Source organism: Hippopotamus amphibius, chromosome 12 (genome assembly GCF_030028045.1).
Source record: "Hippopotamus amphibius kiboko isolate mHipAmp2 chromosome 12, mHipAmp2.hap2, whole genome shotgun sequence".
Classification (NCBI taxonomy): Eukaryota; Metazoa; Chordata; class Mammalia; order Artiodactyla; family Hippopotamidae; genus Hippopotamus; species Hippopotamus amphibius.
This window is the reverse complement of record NC_080197.1, coordinates 27,115,593-27,133,512: the sequence shown is the minus strand read 5'-3', so window position 1 is coordinate 27,133,512 and position 17,920 is coordinate 27,115,593. Positions and strand designations below refer to the sequence as shown.

The window sequence follows — 17,920 nt, the reverse complement described above, 5'->3', positions numbered from 1 at the left end:
TTTCACGAAGGAGGTGCTGAGGGCAGAGGAGCCAGGGCACCATCTGCCCAAGCTTGCTGGGGCAAAGCCTGACCTCAAACCCTGTTCAGGCAAGTCTGACTCATGCACTCTCCCCAGCTCTGGGCCCCGTGCTAGGTGCCGGGTCCAGGAGGCAAGGATGGGACGTGACAGTGATGATAGTGAGGGAGAGCTGCCTGCCGGACGTGGCAGGTGGCCATGGCTCAGAGCAGCTGCTGGTCAGCCCGCCTGCCTGGGTTCACATCCGGGTACCGCCCTTGGCTCACAGGGGGCCTCAGGCAAGTTGCGTAAGATCTCAGTGCCTCATGGGGTGGTTGCAGGAGCCCAGAGTGCAAACACACAGGAAGCATTTAGAGCAGCCCGGCATCCAGTGAACACTCAATAAATGGGAGCTGACACACCACCACTCATCACCACTATCCCCATCCACCACCATCAGCACCACCATTACCACCACCACAACCACCACCATCATCACCATTACCACCATCGTCATCACCACCACCTCCATCATCACCACCATTATCACCACCACAACCACCACCATCATCACCATTACCACCATCGTCATCACCACCACCTCCATCATCACCACCATTATCACCACCACAACCACCACCATCATCACCATTACCACCATCATCATCACCACCACCTCCATCATCACCACCATTATCACCACCACAACCACCACCATCATCACCATTACCACCATCGTCATCACCACCACCTCCATCATCACCACCATTATCACCACCACAACCACCACCATCATCACCATTACCACCATCATCATCACCACCACTGCGATCATCACCATCATCACCACAATCACCATCACCATCACAACCACCATCATCATCACCACCATCATCACCATCACAACCACCATCATCAATATCATCATCACCATCACCACTATCACCACCATTATCACCACCGCCATCATCACTACCACCTCCATCATCACCACCATCATCACCACCACCTCCATCATCACCACCATCATCACCATCACAACCACCATCATCAATATCATCATCACCATCACCATTACTACTATCACCACCATTATCACCACCGCCATCATCACCACCACCTCCATTATCACCTCCATCATCACCACCATCATCACCACCACCTCCATCATCACCACCATCATCACCATCATCAATATCACCATCACCATCACCACCACCACTATCACCACCATTATCACCATCACAACCACCATCGTCATCACCACCACCACCATCAACACCACCACTATCACCATGGCCTATAGCATCTGTCTCCCACAATGCATCCTGAGCTCTGCCAGGGCAAGAGCCACATCTGGGAGGCTCATCACTGTACCCCAGGAGGCTCTCTCCAAGTTGTCAATGAGTAAATGAGTGAATGGATGAATGAATGATGAAGAGGCTTTTAAGGCGAGTAAAGCAGCTAATACAAGGAGGAGACTGTTAGATCCATTCCTCCGGCCCCACACCCAGACTCCTCCACCTCACTTCTGTAGCTTCTGTTCCCATTTGGGCTGTTGTGCCCTAGAACCCAGAGCTTCCCTGGGCCTCAGACTCTAGTCTCTGCTCACACTGGACCAGACTCAGCTCCCTAAAAGCCTCCTTCCCCATGTTCCCCTGCTCTGTAATACTTGGTAGCTCCCACTGCCTGAGAACTGGCTTTCTGAGGCCCCATTAAGGGACCACCCAGCCACATCTCCTCAGCCCCAGACCTCCCTTCAGGCCAGTTTCTCTTTCTCTCTTCCCACAGCTGTGTCCCTGCCCTGCCTAGGCTTCCTAATATGGCCAGGATGAGTCCAGATGCCTCCACGTGGGGCTTGGGGCTCACCCTGACCACCTGCTGCCCCTACCAGCCTCCTTGGGCTCTCTCAACCCTGGGGCTGGAGAAGCCCGCTTGTCTGGTGGGTCAGACAGCCCTTGATGGGACCCTGGCCAGCATGCCAACCCTCATGTAGCCCCATAGCAGCCTTGGTCTTCTATTTTGCAGAGGAGGAAACTGAGGCACAAAGAGGCGAATGAAAAGGCTAGAGGCATTCATTTAACAAATATTTTCTTGGTGCATACCACGAACCAGGTGCTAGCAGGGACTCCCTGGGACTCGCAGAGATCAAGTCTGTCCTATTTACCATTCCCGGCACATAGTAGGTGCTCAGCAAATCTTTGTGGAATGAAGGAACAGGACCTGGTACAGAGTGGGTGCCAATCAAAGTAAGCTGAGTCAATCAGTGAATGAAAGAGCAGGTGCTAAGAATGCAGCAGGGAGCCCAGAGGAACACACAAAATGCAGCATTAGTCAGATGGTGATAAGGGCTTCAGAGTTGGAGTAAGGGTCTTGAGAGTGATGGGTAGTAAAGGGCGTTTTGGAAAGGCACTCAGGGAGGGCCTCCCTGAGGAGGTGACATGTCAGCAGGGCCCAGGGAGGGCTGGAGGACAGTGAGTCTGGAGGCTAGTGTGGCTGAAGGGCAGTGAGCAGAAGCCCAGAAGCTGGAGAGAGGGGCAGAGATGGGCCTTGTGGGTCTTAGTGGCTTTTGCTCAGATGGTGACGGGGACCCACAGAAGGGTTTCAACAGAGAAGGAACATGGTCAGGATTACATTTTTAACACCGCACTTTGGCCGCTGTGCAAAGAGGGAGAAAATAGGAAGGAAAATGAGTGCTGTTGCTGGGGAGGAGGTGACAAGAACTGGGCTGGGAGCGGCTGATGAAAAAGGCCCTGTACCCCTCCAGCCCTGGAGTTCTACTTCTCTGGGAAAGGGGAGTCAGAGGAGTCAGACAAGGGGGCAGCAGGGCTAGCTCGGGGACACCAGGCAGAAGTGGCCCCCTTGAGCTCAGCAGGCCCATCACAGTGGGGACAGGGGCCCAGGGGGCTGAGCCAACCAGCTGGATGGCATGTCAGGCCCTCGGTGCCCCCTGACCACCAGCTAGTGGAGGTACCCGGGACTCCCAGCTCTGGGAGGGCAGAGATCAACTCTGTCCTATTCACCACTCCTGACACATAGTAGGTGCTCAGTAAATCTTTGTGGAATGGATGAACAGGACCTGGTACACAGCAGGTGCCAACCAAAGTTTGCTGAATGAATCAGTGAACGAATGGAGTGCCTGCAGCCCTGTATTGTTTGCTGGTGGTTTCTCACCTTCACTGAGTTCCTTAAAATAATTGAAATTGTTGCCAGCCACAGAGCCTTACCATGAGCCAGGCCCCTGTCTCCATTTCTACCTGTGTCCAGCAACCCCACAGAGCAGATTCTATTGCTATGCCCATTTTACAGAGGAGGAAACTGAGGCCCAGAGAGTTAATTAATTTCCCCAAGGTCACTCAACTACTAAGCAACACTTTAATATCTCCCAAACTGGGATCTTATGAATGAAACCATCAACTCACTTATAAATCCCTGAGGGCAGAAACCTACAGGTGGGGTCCTTATAAACAGCCCAATGGTCCATCACATCTGAGGCATTGCCCTGGCTCCTCACCGCAGCCTGCTACCACCTGCCTGATAAGGAAACCAAAGCTTGGAGCTGGGAACTTTTTCAAGAACCTTAGGAGTAAGAAGTGGCAGAAACCCCATTTTCTGGGGCCTGGCCCAGGGCTCTCTCCACAGCCCCTTCATGTTTCCTGTCCCCACCGCCAATTCATGTCCCCAGCACAGGGGCAGGATATGGAGTCCCCAAACCACAAGCTCTGCATGGGTCAATGGCTAGTTCCGGGGGCCCAGCTGATGACGTAAAGCCCCTCCACATCAGAGGCCTGTCTCAAGATGCGGGACCACTGAGATGACCTCTGGGCTGACCTCTCATCTCTGCCTCTCCCTAAATGGGCAGAAACGATGAAAACCAGGTTTCAGGACCTGCCAGGGGAGCTGGGCATTTAAACTGCACACTCAGTGTGCGTAGCTACACATGCACAACAGTAGCCACAGCAGTAACAGTAACAGCAGCGACGGCAACAGCCTGTGTTCCCAGAGCACCCAGCCATGGGCCCTTCCCTCTGCTAGGCTTTAGGAGCCCTGGTCCTCACAACACTCCAGAGAAGCAGTTCCTATTATTACCCCTACTTTTTAGATGTAGAAACCGAGGCACAGAGAGGTGGCGTAAGTTGCTCAAGTCACACAGCAAGTGCATGGCAGGTTCAGGATTCAAACCCAGGTAGCCCAGCTCCAGAGCCAAGTATATCAGGAAGGACACGTAGGGGACTGGACCCCTCTGGGCAGGGGAACTAGGTGGAGGAGGTGGGCTGGGCACTTCTCGCTGTTTGGGGGTTGCTGCTTGGTTTTCGTCGTTGCTTTAAGTCAGGTGTGTGTATTACATTGAAAACAAATTTCTCTTGTGCTCCTTTGTCCACAGCGCCCCTTCCCCTCTCCTGGGAAGCCCTATCCCCTCCTCTCCTATTTCATGGCTCACCTCCTCGTCAGAGCCCTCCCGAGTTCCTCCCCAGCCTCCGTGGGTGCCGCCCAGGCCAGCCACTGGCCACCCGTATCCTCTCGGGGCTAATGGCAGCTGCCTGTGACCTGGTCGCCGAGCCATGCCTCGTCTCATGCTGAGGGGCGCAAGGCTCCCCCACCTGAGCTGGATGCAGTGCGCTGGCTGGCTGGCTGGCTGGCCGCGGTGCTCCATGCAACCTGACCCACAGAATCCCTTGGTGACCCCCGAGGGTCAACCCTACCAGTAGATCCCATCTGAGCCTAAGCAGTGTGTTCCAGGGTTGGCACCCTCTGCCAGAAGGATTCACGCCTGCCTCCCCATCCTGGGAAAAGCCACTGTCCAAGCCTGTGTCATATCCCAGGGGACCCCAGGATCTGAGCCTTGCTGTCAAAGAGGATGGGTGATTTAGGGAGCGGAGGACACGACACTTCTCCACTGCGTGGGCTCAGGTCCCTGCTCTGCCTTTTACCAGCTGTGTGGCCTCGGGTATGTTACTTAACCTCTCTGAGCCTCAACATCCTCATCAGCAAGATGAGGCTCATAGGGTAGCCATATTTGGACAATCACATGGAGGCACGTGCATAACATGTTTAGCAGAGCGCCTGGCATTTAGCATGCACTCAACAAATCCTAGCTATGTCATGACTGTCACTGCTTCTGCTCAGCAGCAGGTGTTGACTGAGTATGTATCTCAAATGATCCCCACAACAACCCTAAAAGGTAGTTGTATCACTATCCCCATTTTACAGATGTGGAAATGGAGGCTCAGAGAAGATGAGATGCGTCCAAGGTTGCACAGCTGGTTGGTGAGACAGGATTTGAACCCAGGGCTCTCTACCCTGGGGAGCAGGCCTACTCTTAGTCCTGGGCAGCCTGGACTCAGGGAAGCCCACGGCCCCTCTCGCCCAACTTCCCTGACTGGACCGGCAAGACGTCTGGCCTCTCCTTCCCACCTGCTTTGGCTTGGCGCCTTCCCTCTGCCCTCTGGCTTCCATCAAGGCCGTCTCTCATCCAGATCTAGGGGTGGGGGGTTGTCAATCCTCAGGGCAGACCCAGCTGGCCAGCCCTCCTCCTAGAAGTCCTCCCCGCCAATTTCCCTGCACACACTCCTTTCTGCCTCTGTCCTCTGACCCTTCTGTAGCTCTCTGCTCCAGCATCCACTGGCCCTGCCCTGGACTCCAATTCCTCGCTCTAATTGCCACTTGCCACGCCACAGGGGCAAGTGCAGAAAAGCTCCTGCTTCCTGTGCTAAGCACTTGACACAGAGTCTCTCTTCCCCTCCCCACAGCAACCCTGTGATATGGGGAATACTACTGGGCCAGTTTTACAGAGGAGGAAACTGAGGTTCAGAGAGCTACTTGTTTCAAGGTCATCCAGCTAGTATGTCACAGCTCAATGCAAACCTGGGGCCATTCTGAGCGCCAAAGCCCAACTCAGCAGCATGGCTTGAACAGCCTTGTCATAGATTCACGGGTTATTGATTGGCTCACAATCATAACCCTAATTATAGCTCCCTTTTATTGAGGGCTTGATTATGGCCATGCCCTGGTACAGATGCTTCTAGATTATAGAATATAGTATACAGTATAAAATATATACACAGTATAGAATACAGTATAGAAGGAGGATATAAGTGAAGCCACAGCTATTATCACCCCATTTTACAGATGAGAAAACTGAGGCTCAGAGAGGCGAAGTGACCTGCCCAAGACTGCACAGCAGTAAGTGGCAGAGCCTGGATCCAGCCCCTACCTCTACAGTCCCCACTCCTCTGCCGACCTGCAGGGGCCTCACATTCAACACAAAACCCTCTGCCCCTCAGTCTCCAGATCTCCCAGAGAGGCCCCATCCCTCAGGCAGTTTCCCGGCCTAGAATCTCTGAGCTTGACTCTCCCCTCTCCCCCTTGATTTGGGCTTGAAGCATTCTTGGGAGGTCAATGGCTGTCCGGTTTGGGAATCTTTGCACTGGCGGGGGGCGGTCCTCCGAGGGACCCTAGGATGGAGCCACAGCCCCTACTCAGCGGTCTGTTTGTCAGGCTGGGTGTTATGCCATCTTCCCAACTACCCCCCAGGGTGTGGGTCATCACCCACTTATACACAAGCAGTCGGAGGATCAGAGAAGGCAAGGCATTTGCCCAGAAGCAGGAGCTGGTGGCAGAGTTGGGATCCAAATGCAGGTCTGCTGTTGGCCACGTTACCCTCTGGCCTTCCCTATGGCTGCTCTGCCCAGTAGAGAGCTCCTGTTGCCTGGGCAGACCCCTCTCCACACCATCATGAGAATGACAATCCCACTATTCGAACATTTCACATGATTCTCTCCTTGAGTTTTCCCACCAACCCTATAGGGGAGGGACAATCACGAGACCCATTTTTCAGACGAGGAAACGGAAGCACCAAGTGGTTACTTAGCCGGCTGCCCTGCAGAGGCTGTGCCTTGGTTCACTGACCTGTAGAATGGGGTCATGGCAGCCTCCCAGGGTGGCTGAGGATGTGCGAGACTGTGGAAGCCAGGGGCTCTTGGAGACACGCCCTCGGGATGCTCTCAGACAAGGCCTGAGGCCTGAGTGTGTTTTTCTCCACCCGCCAGCATCCAGTCAGGGCCCGGCCTGCCAAAGGATGGGCCCCATGTCTCCTTGAACATTTCCTCAGCCTGGGGATGCCGAGAAAAAGATGAGTCATCCACCAAGCACAGGCCTCCCAGGAGCCTGCATCGGGTCCCAGCCGGGGCGGGGAGGGTTCCAAGCTGGGAAGGGGGCTCCGTGAACATGAGGACTCCTGAGCTGGCCCCAAGGAGACCTGAGTCACCAGGTCTCCTCCACGGCCTCCCACTGCCACATGCCACCAGCCTTGGGGCCAGCTCTTGGCTTCCGCCCACTGGACCCTGCCCCTGAGCCATCACCCCAGATCTGTGTGTCTGCCTACATTCCTGGTTTGCTAAACGCCTCCCTTTCCACCCAAGAATACTGGTCAACCGTGACCATCGACCAACAAGCTTCCCTCGCCTCCCCGCCCCTCTGCTTCCCCCATGTCATGCAGTCCCAGGCACTCAACTTCTTGTCCTGAGGGAACCAGCCCCTCCTCTTCGCCCCAGGCTGGCCTCCTCTCTCTGCACCTCCCTATTTCCCGGCCTCCTGTTTTCCGTTCTCTGTAACACATCTCGCTCTTACCATAGCATTCCGAGACTCCTTCTAAAACCCAAAGCTGACCTTCTCTCCCCTCTACTTAAAAACCCTCCTGCGAACTCCTAGCTCTCCTTGATGCTGATGCACGAGCTCCTCTGAGTGGCTTTCCAGATCCTTCTCTTCCATTTGGCACCAACTGATTTCACCAGCTCCTCCCCTTCAGGATCCCCAAGTGGTTTTCAAACTGATCTGACCATTCACTTCCCAACCCCATCTGAAATGCTCTGAAAAACATGCTTCTCCAGGAAGGTAACCCAGGTCACCGTCATACCTGGCCTGTGCTGACCCCCCAAAACCTGTCCCACCCCTAGCCCTTACTCACATTCCCACCCCCAGGAGTGAGCTTTCCCGTGTTCTGTTCTTGCTGAACAATTTGTTTTGGCCCTCAAGGTCCAGCTCAAATGTCACCTCCCTGAGGACTCCTTGGGTGCCCTCTGGCAGGAGGATGGGTCTGGGCCTTGGGGCTCCTGAGGCCCTCTTAGTGCAGAAGGCATGGGTGGCTCTCAGACTCTTGCTCTAAGGCATCTGCTGACCCCAGAGTGGGGAGTCCCCGTAGGGGAAGGGGCTATTCTGGGTCCTGGGGATAGAGCACTGAACCAAGCAGATTGGTCTACCCTGGCAGAGCTTATAGCCTGGTAGGGAGAAAGATACTAAACATGTAAACTAGTGAAATATATATATATGCAATGTCATAAGGTGATAAGGGCTATAGAGAAAAATTAAGTAGAAAGAGGGAGAATCCAAGGAACCTAAGGTAGTCCTTGCTGGGTGATCAGGGAGGGCTTTTCGGAGGAGGTGACATTTGAGCAAAGATCTGAAAGAATTGAGGAGCAGCCATGTAGAGATCTGGGGGAAGAGTGTTCTGGGCTGGGGAAACAGCCAGTGCAAAGGCCCTGGGGCAGGACTGTGGTTGGCAATTTTTAGAATAGCAAGGAGGTCAGTGTGCCTGACACTGAATGAGCAAAAAGAGGGTGGAGGGTGGTGAGGGCAGCAGGCAGCTGGGCCAGATCATGCAGGGCCTGTGGGCTTCAGGAGAGACTTTGGCTCTTGCTTTGAGTGAGACAGGACTCTTAGAGGGTTCTGAGCAGGCGAGGGAGAGAATCTGATTTGCTTTTTGCTTTTGTTGATTTGCTGGCTGTGTGAGCCGGAGGGGATTACAGGGGGGCCAGAGTGGACACAGGGAGCCCAGTGGGGAGGCTGATGCATCTCCAGGCTTGGAGGAGGCTGGAGACAGTGGAGGTGGTGGGAAGGTAAAATTCGAGATGTATTTTGAAGGTAGAACCAACAGGATTTGCAAATGTTTGGATGGGGAGGGAGAGGTGGTGAGAGAAAAGAGTCAAAAACGACACCCAGGTGTGGCCTGAGCCCAGGAAGGATGGAGCCACTATGATGGCAAGGGCGGTGGAAGGAACAAACGAGTGAGCGGGTGAGCGAGGGAGCGAGTGAAGGAATGACCCCGGCTCTGGAACCTGATGGGCTCCCACGCAGCCCTGGTGCTCCCTCTATAGGACCAGGAGCTCCCTCCTCCCACACGCGGCCTTAGTCTCTCCATCTGCAGCTGAGGAGCCCTGAGTCCCAGGGCGACCGGGAGGACTGGATGCTGAGGGAGTCCTTGACCTTGTGGGGAGAGGACAACTGCTCTCCCTCCCCGCCGCCTGCAGCCTGCCCAGGCCGGACCAGGCCTCTAGCTGTCTGACCCTCTCAGCCCACAGGGGCCCTGGCTCTCCCCACCTCCCCATCCCGGGCTCACAGTGGCCCCTCCTCTGAGGACACCCTACAAAAGGTGAGAGGGTGAAGGCATGGGCCACAGGGAGCGGTGACATCTGTCTCCTACCGGGCCAGATCCGGACAGGTAGGAGGGCTGCCTCGAGCTCTGTGAAGCTTTTGTAGGGTGTTCTCCAGTGAGGGGCCACTGTGAGCCTGGTGTGGGGAGGTAGGGAGAGCCAGGGCACCTGTGGGCTCAGAGAGTCAGACAGACACGGAACCCAGGCCCTGCCACTTGCTCACTGCGGGGCTTGGGGAGGTTCCCTGGCCTCCCTGCTGCCAAGTTCTCTTCTACCTCACAGAATCCAGGGGAGGTTAAGTGAAATAGAGTGTTTGGCACATGGAAGGGGCTTGAGAACATGCGAGATGTGCTCAGACCCCTGCCCCAGAGGGGCACTCATTACACCAGCCTCACCGTGTTCTCTGTAAGAGCCCAGAGCTCAGGCTCCTGGCCAGAGACTGGGGCAGGGGTGGGATGTGTGCGTGGGGTGGGGGGGGGGGGCGGTGATGAGAAGCCTCTGGGAAGCTCACCCTTCTACCTTTCTACCTGGCGAGTGCCTCCAGGCCCAGGTAAAGCCCCCACTCTCACCTCTCCAGCACCCCTCCTTGAGCTCTGGGATTGGGCAACCCCAGCACCAGGAAGGGATTCAAAGGCAGGAGGGGGGCTTCCCAGGTGGCACAGTGGTTAAGAATCCACCTGCCAATGCAGGGGACACGGGTTTGATCCCTGCTCCGGGAAGATCTCACATGCCGCGGAGCAACTAAGCCCATGTGCCACAACTACTGAGCCTAGGCTCTAGAGCCCACAAGCCACAGCTATTGAGCCCATGTGCCACAACTACTGAAGCCTGTGTGCCTAGAGTCTGTGCTCCGAAACAAGAGAAGCCACTGCAATGAGAAGCCCACACACCAAAACAAAGAGTAGCCCCGGCTCTCCGCAACTAGAGAAAGCCTGCATGCAGCAACAAAGACCCAACACAGCCTAAATAAATAAATACATAAAGCAAGAGGGACCACAGGAGGCTTCCCTGTGCAACAACTAGGGTAAGAGAGGCTCAGAGTCGGGCAAGAGGTAGTCAGGACAGAGAGGGACCCTGAGCCTTCAAGTCCCTAGCCCTCGGGGCTCATGCCACACCTATGGCTCTTGCCAAGACTTCACTGGTGTTCTGTGTAATTCAGTACAACATTAACCAGGCCCCCATGGCACTGGAGACACAGAAACAACCCAGGCACAATCTCTAAGGAACCAATAGTTGCTTCCCACCAACTACATGCCAGGGATTTGGCTGGGTGCTTGATTTCCATTATCCCATTTAATATCCATGACATTTCATTATCATCCCCATATTCCAGACGAGGAAACTGAGGCTCAGTGAGATCACATAGCAGCTAACACTTCCTAAAACTTGCTACATTATTTAGGCTCTATATGCATTAATCCATTCATCTTTATACGAGTCTTATGAGGGAGATAGGATTATAAGCTCCATTTTACAGATGAGAAAACTAAGGCCAAATTGGTGGAAGGGCAGAGCTGGCATTTGACCCCAGGACCCTGTGTCTTGACACCCCAAGCCCTTCATCTCCCCTCTACATCAGGGTGGACCAGGGGTAGAAAGTGGACTCAGGAGTCCTTGTTGTAACAAGCCACCTGCCTTGGTGGGCCCTCTCCCAGCTTCCTCTGGCTCCCTCTCCTGCTCTGGGGCTCAGGACCCAGCCCCGGCTTTGACAGAGGTAAGCAGAGTGACCTCCTGAAATGACAACGGATCCTCTTCCAGTTTGCCAAGCCTCTTGGAAGTGGGGCTTTGGAGCCCATTTTCCAGATGAGTAAACTGAGACTTGGAGAAGTCAAGCAGCCTATTAGCCTGAGGTCACATGGCAAGGAAATGGGTGCGTTAGGATCGGTCCTGGCCCCCCACCTCAAGTTCAGAACCTTCTCTCCCACCCTGTCCCCCATGGTGCTTGGCTTTGGGCTCGTTAAGTGCCACCATGGCAAAGGTCACAAGCTTCGCCTGCTGCCCTTGTAGGGCGGGGTGGGGGGAGGGAAGGAGGAAGGCTGCTTGAAACGAGGAGGTTCTTTGGCCACTGTCATGGGGACAGGGACATGGCGCCACCTCTTGTGTCCACTCCCTCCCTCACACTTGGCTTCAGCAGCTGCTGAGACCCCAGGAGCAGCAGGCGCCAGGTCAGCAGCTCTGGCTAACTCGGTTATAATGAAGGACACCCCGCGAGCTCCGCACTGCCAAACGGACAGGGTGCTTTTCAATAGGATCCCGAACAGGTGGCATGCACACGCAGTCACACTCGTGGTCTGCCAGTGCCCACACCCCAGGTGCGTGCACATCTGCCAACACAGCCGCTCACCATCTCACACACTCACAAGCATGCAGTCCCCCTCCACCTGTACACACACACACACACACACACACTCTGCTCCAGGCACACAAGCATCCCAGCCTGCACATGGACAGGCACAGGCACACTCACGCCCACACAGCCACACTCCTGCGTGCACACCCACGTGCACACACACGCTCTAGGCCAGGAGTGCACGCACACGTGCACGGTACTCAATCAGTCCCACAACCTCTGAGTTAAGAGCTGGCTTGGAAAAGCCCAGGTTTGTCTGAGGCTGGCCCAGACCCTTGACCTTTGTTCCTGGGCAGCCCCAGCCACAGGCCCCCCGACCTCCCATCCTCCCAGCAGCATTTTTAAGGTCCCAGTTGGGCCTCCTGACTCTCAGACACTGAGGGATGGGAACGGAAAACAGCCTGTAGGGACCAGGAAGGAGAGGATGTTTACGGCAGGCCTCGGCCAAGGACGAGGGGGTCCTGCTGTCCCCCACCAGCAGCAGAAAGTGACCCAGGATCCGAAGGAGAGGCCCCAGGAAGGCAGAGCCTGATCCACTAGCATCACTCAGGCTCCAGACTGCAGCCCCTCCAGAAACCCCAAGACCACATTCACCCAGATCATTGAGGCCTAATTAACAGAACAGCCCACTTCTACCATTCATGAGAAATCCAAATAGGGCCCATGTCATTGTCAACCTTCTCCCTGAAAGTCCCCCAGGACCCAGGACCCAGGACCCAGGACAACAGAGGCTTCCTCCCTTCCCTTCACCCCATACCCATCCTAGTGCGCCCCAGGAAAGTCCCAGACACGGTACACTGAGCCAATCCTACCTCAAGCACCAGCCTGTGATTATAGATGTCTTGACTAGAGGGATTCATCTACACTAATTCAGATTAAGGTGTAACGGACTGAAAGCTTGTCACAAAAAGCCCTATGAAGCAGATGAGGTTGTAAGACATCTCAGAGAGGGTCAGAGTGGACGGGTATACAGGCATTACCCAAGCTCAGCGCCCTGCCAGTGGTGAGGCTTTAGGGAAGTTCTGAACTTCCCTAAGCCTCAGTTTACTGATCTGAAGGATGGCAGTGAGAGCAGCACTGACCTCTGGGCCACTGTGAGAACCTGATGCATGGGGACAGGCACAACGGTAGGTGACTCAGAAAGGGTCACTGTGGTGGCAATTTAGAGGAAAGTAGGAAACACTGAGGTATTCAATGGGAGGTCACAGAACATATTATGTTGTGCTAAGTCAGAGGCCATTTCCCGCCCAGACCAGTGGCCGCAGGTGCCAAAGGTTTACACAAAAGCTCTGGGGAGAAAGGCTGAAGACTGTGAAAACGCTCTCCACTAAATGAACGATGTCTGCAAACTGGGAAAAGACCACCATTAGTCAATTTGGCCAGCGGAACACCTGGGGTCTGGCTCGCAAAAGCCGGGTGCTGAGAGTGGAGTTTGGCGATCTGGCGTTTCCCCTCGGGGGATCGGGTTCTAATGGGGGGATTCCTGGCATGTGATGGGCCCACGGAGAAGCCTCCGTGGAGCACAGACATCTGCGTTTCAGGCCTGGCTCCCCACCAACGGAAACTTCCTCTCTTGGGGCCTCAGTTTTCCCATCCGGAAGATGGTAGAGTTGCTTGCACTCAGAACATCTATCTCCAAGGAGCCTGGGGGCTCTCTGGTCCTGGGAGTTGACAGATGGCCTGGGGCCCCAGACATAACCTGTGGCCCTCGCAGGCCCTGGGACAGCCTCCTTCCGAGAGACCAGAGGAAAAGGAAAGGGGCTGGTTCACACTGCAGCCAAGGCTGGAATGGAATTGGAGGGTCTCGCTTCCAAGGGGTTTGCATCCCCTCTTTGGCAGCCCACAGAGACAGGAGCAGGCCAAATGCAAGAAATAATAAATCCTACCCAGGCTTTGCCCAGTCAGGAGGCCTGGCTGGCTCTTGTCAGAAAGATCTTGTCCCCAGGAGCGCCCCGTGCTGCCCGGTAGGGGACTCCGCCCTCCTCCCCTCAGCCCTCAGCCCTCCGCCTCCACTTCTATTTCCTGTGACAACCTGCAAACTGAAGACCAACTTGCCTGCCCCCACGCCCAGGCTTCTGCCCAACAGCCCCCCCCCCGCCCCACCCTGCCCCCCAAGCGGGCCCCAGCTGCAGGAGGCCCCGCAGAGTGTAATTCCCCGCGCCCTCCTCTCCGCCCTGGGCCCGTCCGGACAGATTAAGCCTTTGTCACACACACCCAGAAAAGCTCAGGGCCAGATGGGACAGGACAAGTGGTGTCAGATCAGCGACCCTCCACGGCCGGGACTCGGAAGGGCCCCGACCGCAGCACCACATATGGCTGTGGGAGGAGGAAAGGGGGCCCACGCAGGGGGCAGTCAGAGAGCAACATGGAAGGGAGATGACACACCATGGCCACCCTGGGGACCTGAGCCCACGCAGGGGCGCAGGGGGCCCTCGTTCCGTGGCTAGATGACACAACTCCCACACCCCTCTTTGCTGAAATTGTTCTGCCTGCCTGCCTGCCCTCCTTGGAGCCTCCATGGGCTTCTTGATCAGATCCTGAGCTATGCCCACCTCCCCCACCAGCTGGGTGCCCAGGGAGCAGGCTCAGAGTTCAACCCACTGCAATGCCCCAGTGCCCCCACAAGGCCTGTGGATGCTACACAAATGTCTCGGACAAAGGTTTGTGGCCCAAATGACCTTCACAAAAACCCACCCAGGACAAAACTACAGACCTCTCCCAACTGCCACCAGAGCAATGATAACTTTAACCGTGTGTGTGTGTGTGTGTGTGTGTGTGTGTGTGTGTGTGTGTGTGTGTGTGTGTGTGTATGAGCCAGTGAAGGTAGGGGATGTCCTTTGCACCTTTCAGAGAAGGTCCCATTCAGCTCCTCCCAGGAAGAGGCCATGGCTGCCCCAGAATTCCCAGCAGGATTTGTTCCTCTTAGATCAGTGAAAAGGAAAATGGAAACGTAAAAATAATAACTGAGCCCCAGGAAGGTGCCTGGAGCTGGGGGTGGCAGGACTAAGGGCATCTCCTGCGGCTGGCTCCGGTTGGCTGGGCGAGTGGCAGGTAACTAATGGGCTCTCTGGGGACCAGTGGGCCAGGCAGGTGGGCGTGGGTAGCTTGAGGGGCAGGCCGTCGCAGGAGGACACGTCTGTTGTGTTTGTTGTCCCCCTGGCAGCAGCCTGGGCAGGGAGGCCTGGGTTCCCTTTCTCTGCCTCCCAGGCAGGTGGTCCCTTGGGAGGACTTATTATTGGTCTGGGAGCCGGGATGAAGTCTTTCAAGGCCCCTGCTGCCAGGCAAGGCAGGTCAGCAAGGGCCTCACAGAGGATCCAAAGGCTGGCAGGACCTGGGGCCCAGGCCTAGCACCCAATTTCTGCAAGGGGCCTGGGTGGGCGTGTGTGCCCTTGCTCCGCCTTGACAGCTGTGTGGCTAAGGGGGTGGGGGACTGATGGCCCCATGATGACCACTCCCTAGGGGAGAGGTTGACCAGCTCAGAGAACCAGTGAGCTAGCTGCCATGTCTGAAGGATGTCTGCCCCCCAACTCCAGGAGGGGGTGGAGTGGGGGCTCCTTCCTCAGATGAAGAGGGAGGTTGGGCCAAGACTCCCAGCTCCCTGGGGAGGGATAACCAGGATGGGGTGGGGGTGAGGGGCACTGACTGACTTGGGAAGCCTGGATGGCTGAGGGCAATGACCCAGGGTAGGGGGCCAGGACTCAGCCAACCATCTGGTGGGTCACTGACCTCGAAAAACCACACTTAGGCTGGGGGCACTAGCCCAAGATGGAGAACCGCGGTGGGGGGGCGGGTAGCAACTGGCAGATCGGGGAGGGCTGACCTAGGCTGGGGAGAGGCGAGGACCCCTACTCCCCGTGTGGGAAAGTGGGCACCAATTTGGGCTCGGGGAGGGGTCCCTGACTTAATCGGGGGAAGGGACAATGACCCAGACTCCCCGGGTTTGGCGGAGAGCAGTGATTTAGGCTGGGAGGTCCCCGACTCGCGCAGGGTGGGACACTGCCCCAGCCTTCCCCTCCGGGAATCCGGCCCCAGCGCGCCCCTCGGCCCGGCCCCCTGCTCCGGTCCAGCCGGAGGCGGCAGCGGCGCAGATGGGCTGCTGGCGGCCGCCGCGGCAGCGGCGCGGTTATCAGCGCTCCTCGCAGATGGGCCGCCCGCCCTCCGCGCTCACGGCTCCCCACTCCCCGCGGCCTGCAGCCCCGTCCCCAGGGCGAGGGGGGAGGCGCCTCCGGATCCGCTCCCCGGCGCCCGCCTCCCTCCCTCGCGGCCCCCTCACCCCGCGGGCCGGGCCCGGGCGGCTGCCGGAGGGGGAGGGGGAGGGGACAAGTGCACTTTTCGTAACGACCGAATCAATTGTGTGTGAAGAGCCCGCTCCGGCCGGGGACTGGGCTGAGCGCGGGGCGGGCGGGCCGGACGGGGGAGGAGCACGGAGGGGGGAGCGGGGGAGCGAGGGAGGGAGGGAGGCCGGCGCGGGGCGGCCCCGCTCGCTCGCTCGGGCCGGGCGAGGCCGGGGAGGGAGCGGGGGGGGGGGGGGGGCAGGGAGGGAGGCTGGCCTGGCCCGGCCGGGCCGGGGGCTGAACGCACTAATGGAGGGTCTCCGCGACGGAAAGTTCAAAGCTCAGCAGCGCCCGGGGAGCAGCCGCCCCCCCCAGCCCCCACCCGCTGCAGAACAATGAGGTCCCGGCGGGGGAGCCGCGGGGCCCGCGCCGCACGCCCTCTCCAGGGCGCCCCGGGCCGGAGGGGACGCCCCCGCCCGGCCGCCCGCCTCCTCCCTCTCGGCGGCTGCGGTTCCCCGCCCCCTCCCCCAAGCCACCCCGCCCGGACCCGGCCGGCCCGGGGGACGGGGGAGGGGAGGGGATGGATAGGTCAGGCCGCCCCCGTCCCAGGGAGGGGGGAGCTAGGGGCCCGGGGGGCGGAGGGGGCGCCCCACCCACCCGCGGGAGGCTGCTCCTGCGCCAGGCTGCGGCTCGGGCTGCCCCTCCCCGGGCCAGCCCCGGGTGGGGTCGGGGAGACAGTGCCCGGGCGGGCCCCCTCCCCTGGCGCTGGGAAGCCGAGCGGACTCCCCGTCCCGTGGCTGCCCCTGCCCCCCCTCCCGCGGCACCACCCTCCACACACACACACACACACACGCACGCACACACACACACACAGACACACACACACACTACACCGCCCAGCCGGCCCGGGGGCGGGAGCGCGAGGCGCCCGGGACAGGCAGCCCCGGGGCGGGCGGGGGGAGGCTCGGGCTTCGGAGCAGCCGCCTGCTGGCGGGGGGAGGGGACGGGAGGACGGAACATGCTGGGGTGAGCAGCCCGGGACAGCCCGCCCGGCACGGCCACGGCCCGGGCAGCAGCGCAGAGGGGGGCAGGGACGCCCCGAACCCGGAGCGCTGCCCGAGCGGGCTGGAGCGGGCGGGTGAGCAGGGACGCGTGCGCCTCCGGCGGGCCAGACCCACGGACAACCTCAGGGACACACGTTCGGACACACATCCACACACCCCCCCCACCCCGCCCCCGCCCGCCCCGAGCCCCACGGCGGGACCGGCCCGCGGCCGCCGCGCGCGCACTCACCGAGCCCGTCTTGACCGGCACATACACCACTTGGCCCATCTTGGGTTCCCGGCCGCTGCCCAGGCGGAAGCCCTTGGAGCGCACCCAGAACTGGAACTTGCCTTTCTCGCCGGCTGCCGGGCCGCTGCCCGCGCCGGTCCCGCCGCCGCCCTGCAGGACCTCGGCGATCCGCTGGTATTTGCTGCGTGTCACCGTCTTGGTTTTGGCCGAGTCGCCGTAGGTGCGCAGGCACCAGTCCCGGAACTGGCGGCCCAGCTCCGAGTCCCCGGGGCTGCGCTCGCGCTCCCAGCCCCCGCGCAGCAGCAGCGTCGGCTTCGGCATCCTCCCGCCGCGCCCGGCGCCCTCGGGGGCGGGCCGGCCGCCGGGCCGCCCGGTGCCGGGACTGGGCTGGGCTCGGCCGAGCCGAGCCGGGGCGCGCCGCGGCCCGGGCTGTCCCGCGGTGTAGCTCCGGCGCGGCTGCTTGATGGGCACGGGCGGCGGCCGGACGCGCGGGGCTGCGGCGCGCTCTGTCCTGCTCGGGCGGCGGCGGCGGCGGCGGCGGCGTTGGCGGCGGCGGCTCCGGCTCGCCTCCTGCTCCG

At 58.7% G+C, this 17,920-nt stretch overlaps 1 protein-coding gene across 3 annotated transcripts in view; it reads right to left on the bottom strand.

Moving 5' to 3' along the window:
- Positions 1–17,663, bottom strand: part of NOL4L (nucleolar protein 4 like) — a 125,799-nt gene extending 108,136 nt beyond the window's left edge. For 2 of the 3 annotated variants that reach the window (XR_009048509.1, XM_057703474.1), the window contains exon 1: positions 17,343–17,663. Coding sequence is in view for 2 of the 3 variants with exons in the window: in XM_057703474.1 (XP_057559457.1) it covers positions 17,343–17,663 (321 nt within the window). In the remaining variant the exon portion in view is untranslated. The remainder of the gene's footprint in view (positions 1–17,342) is intronic. The other variant, XM_057703475.1, reaches the window with a different exon arrangement.
- Between the last annotated feature and the right edge of the window lie 257 nt (positions 17,664–17,920).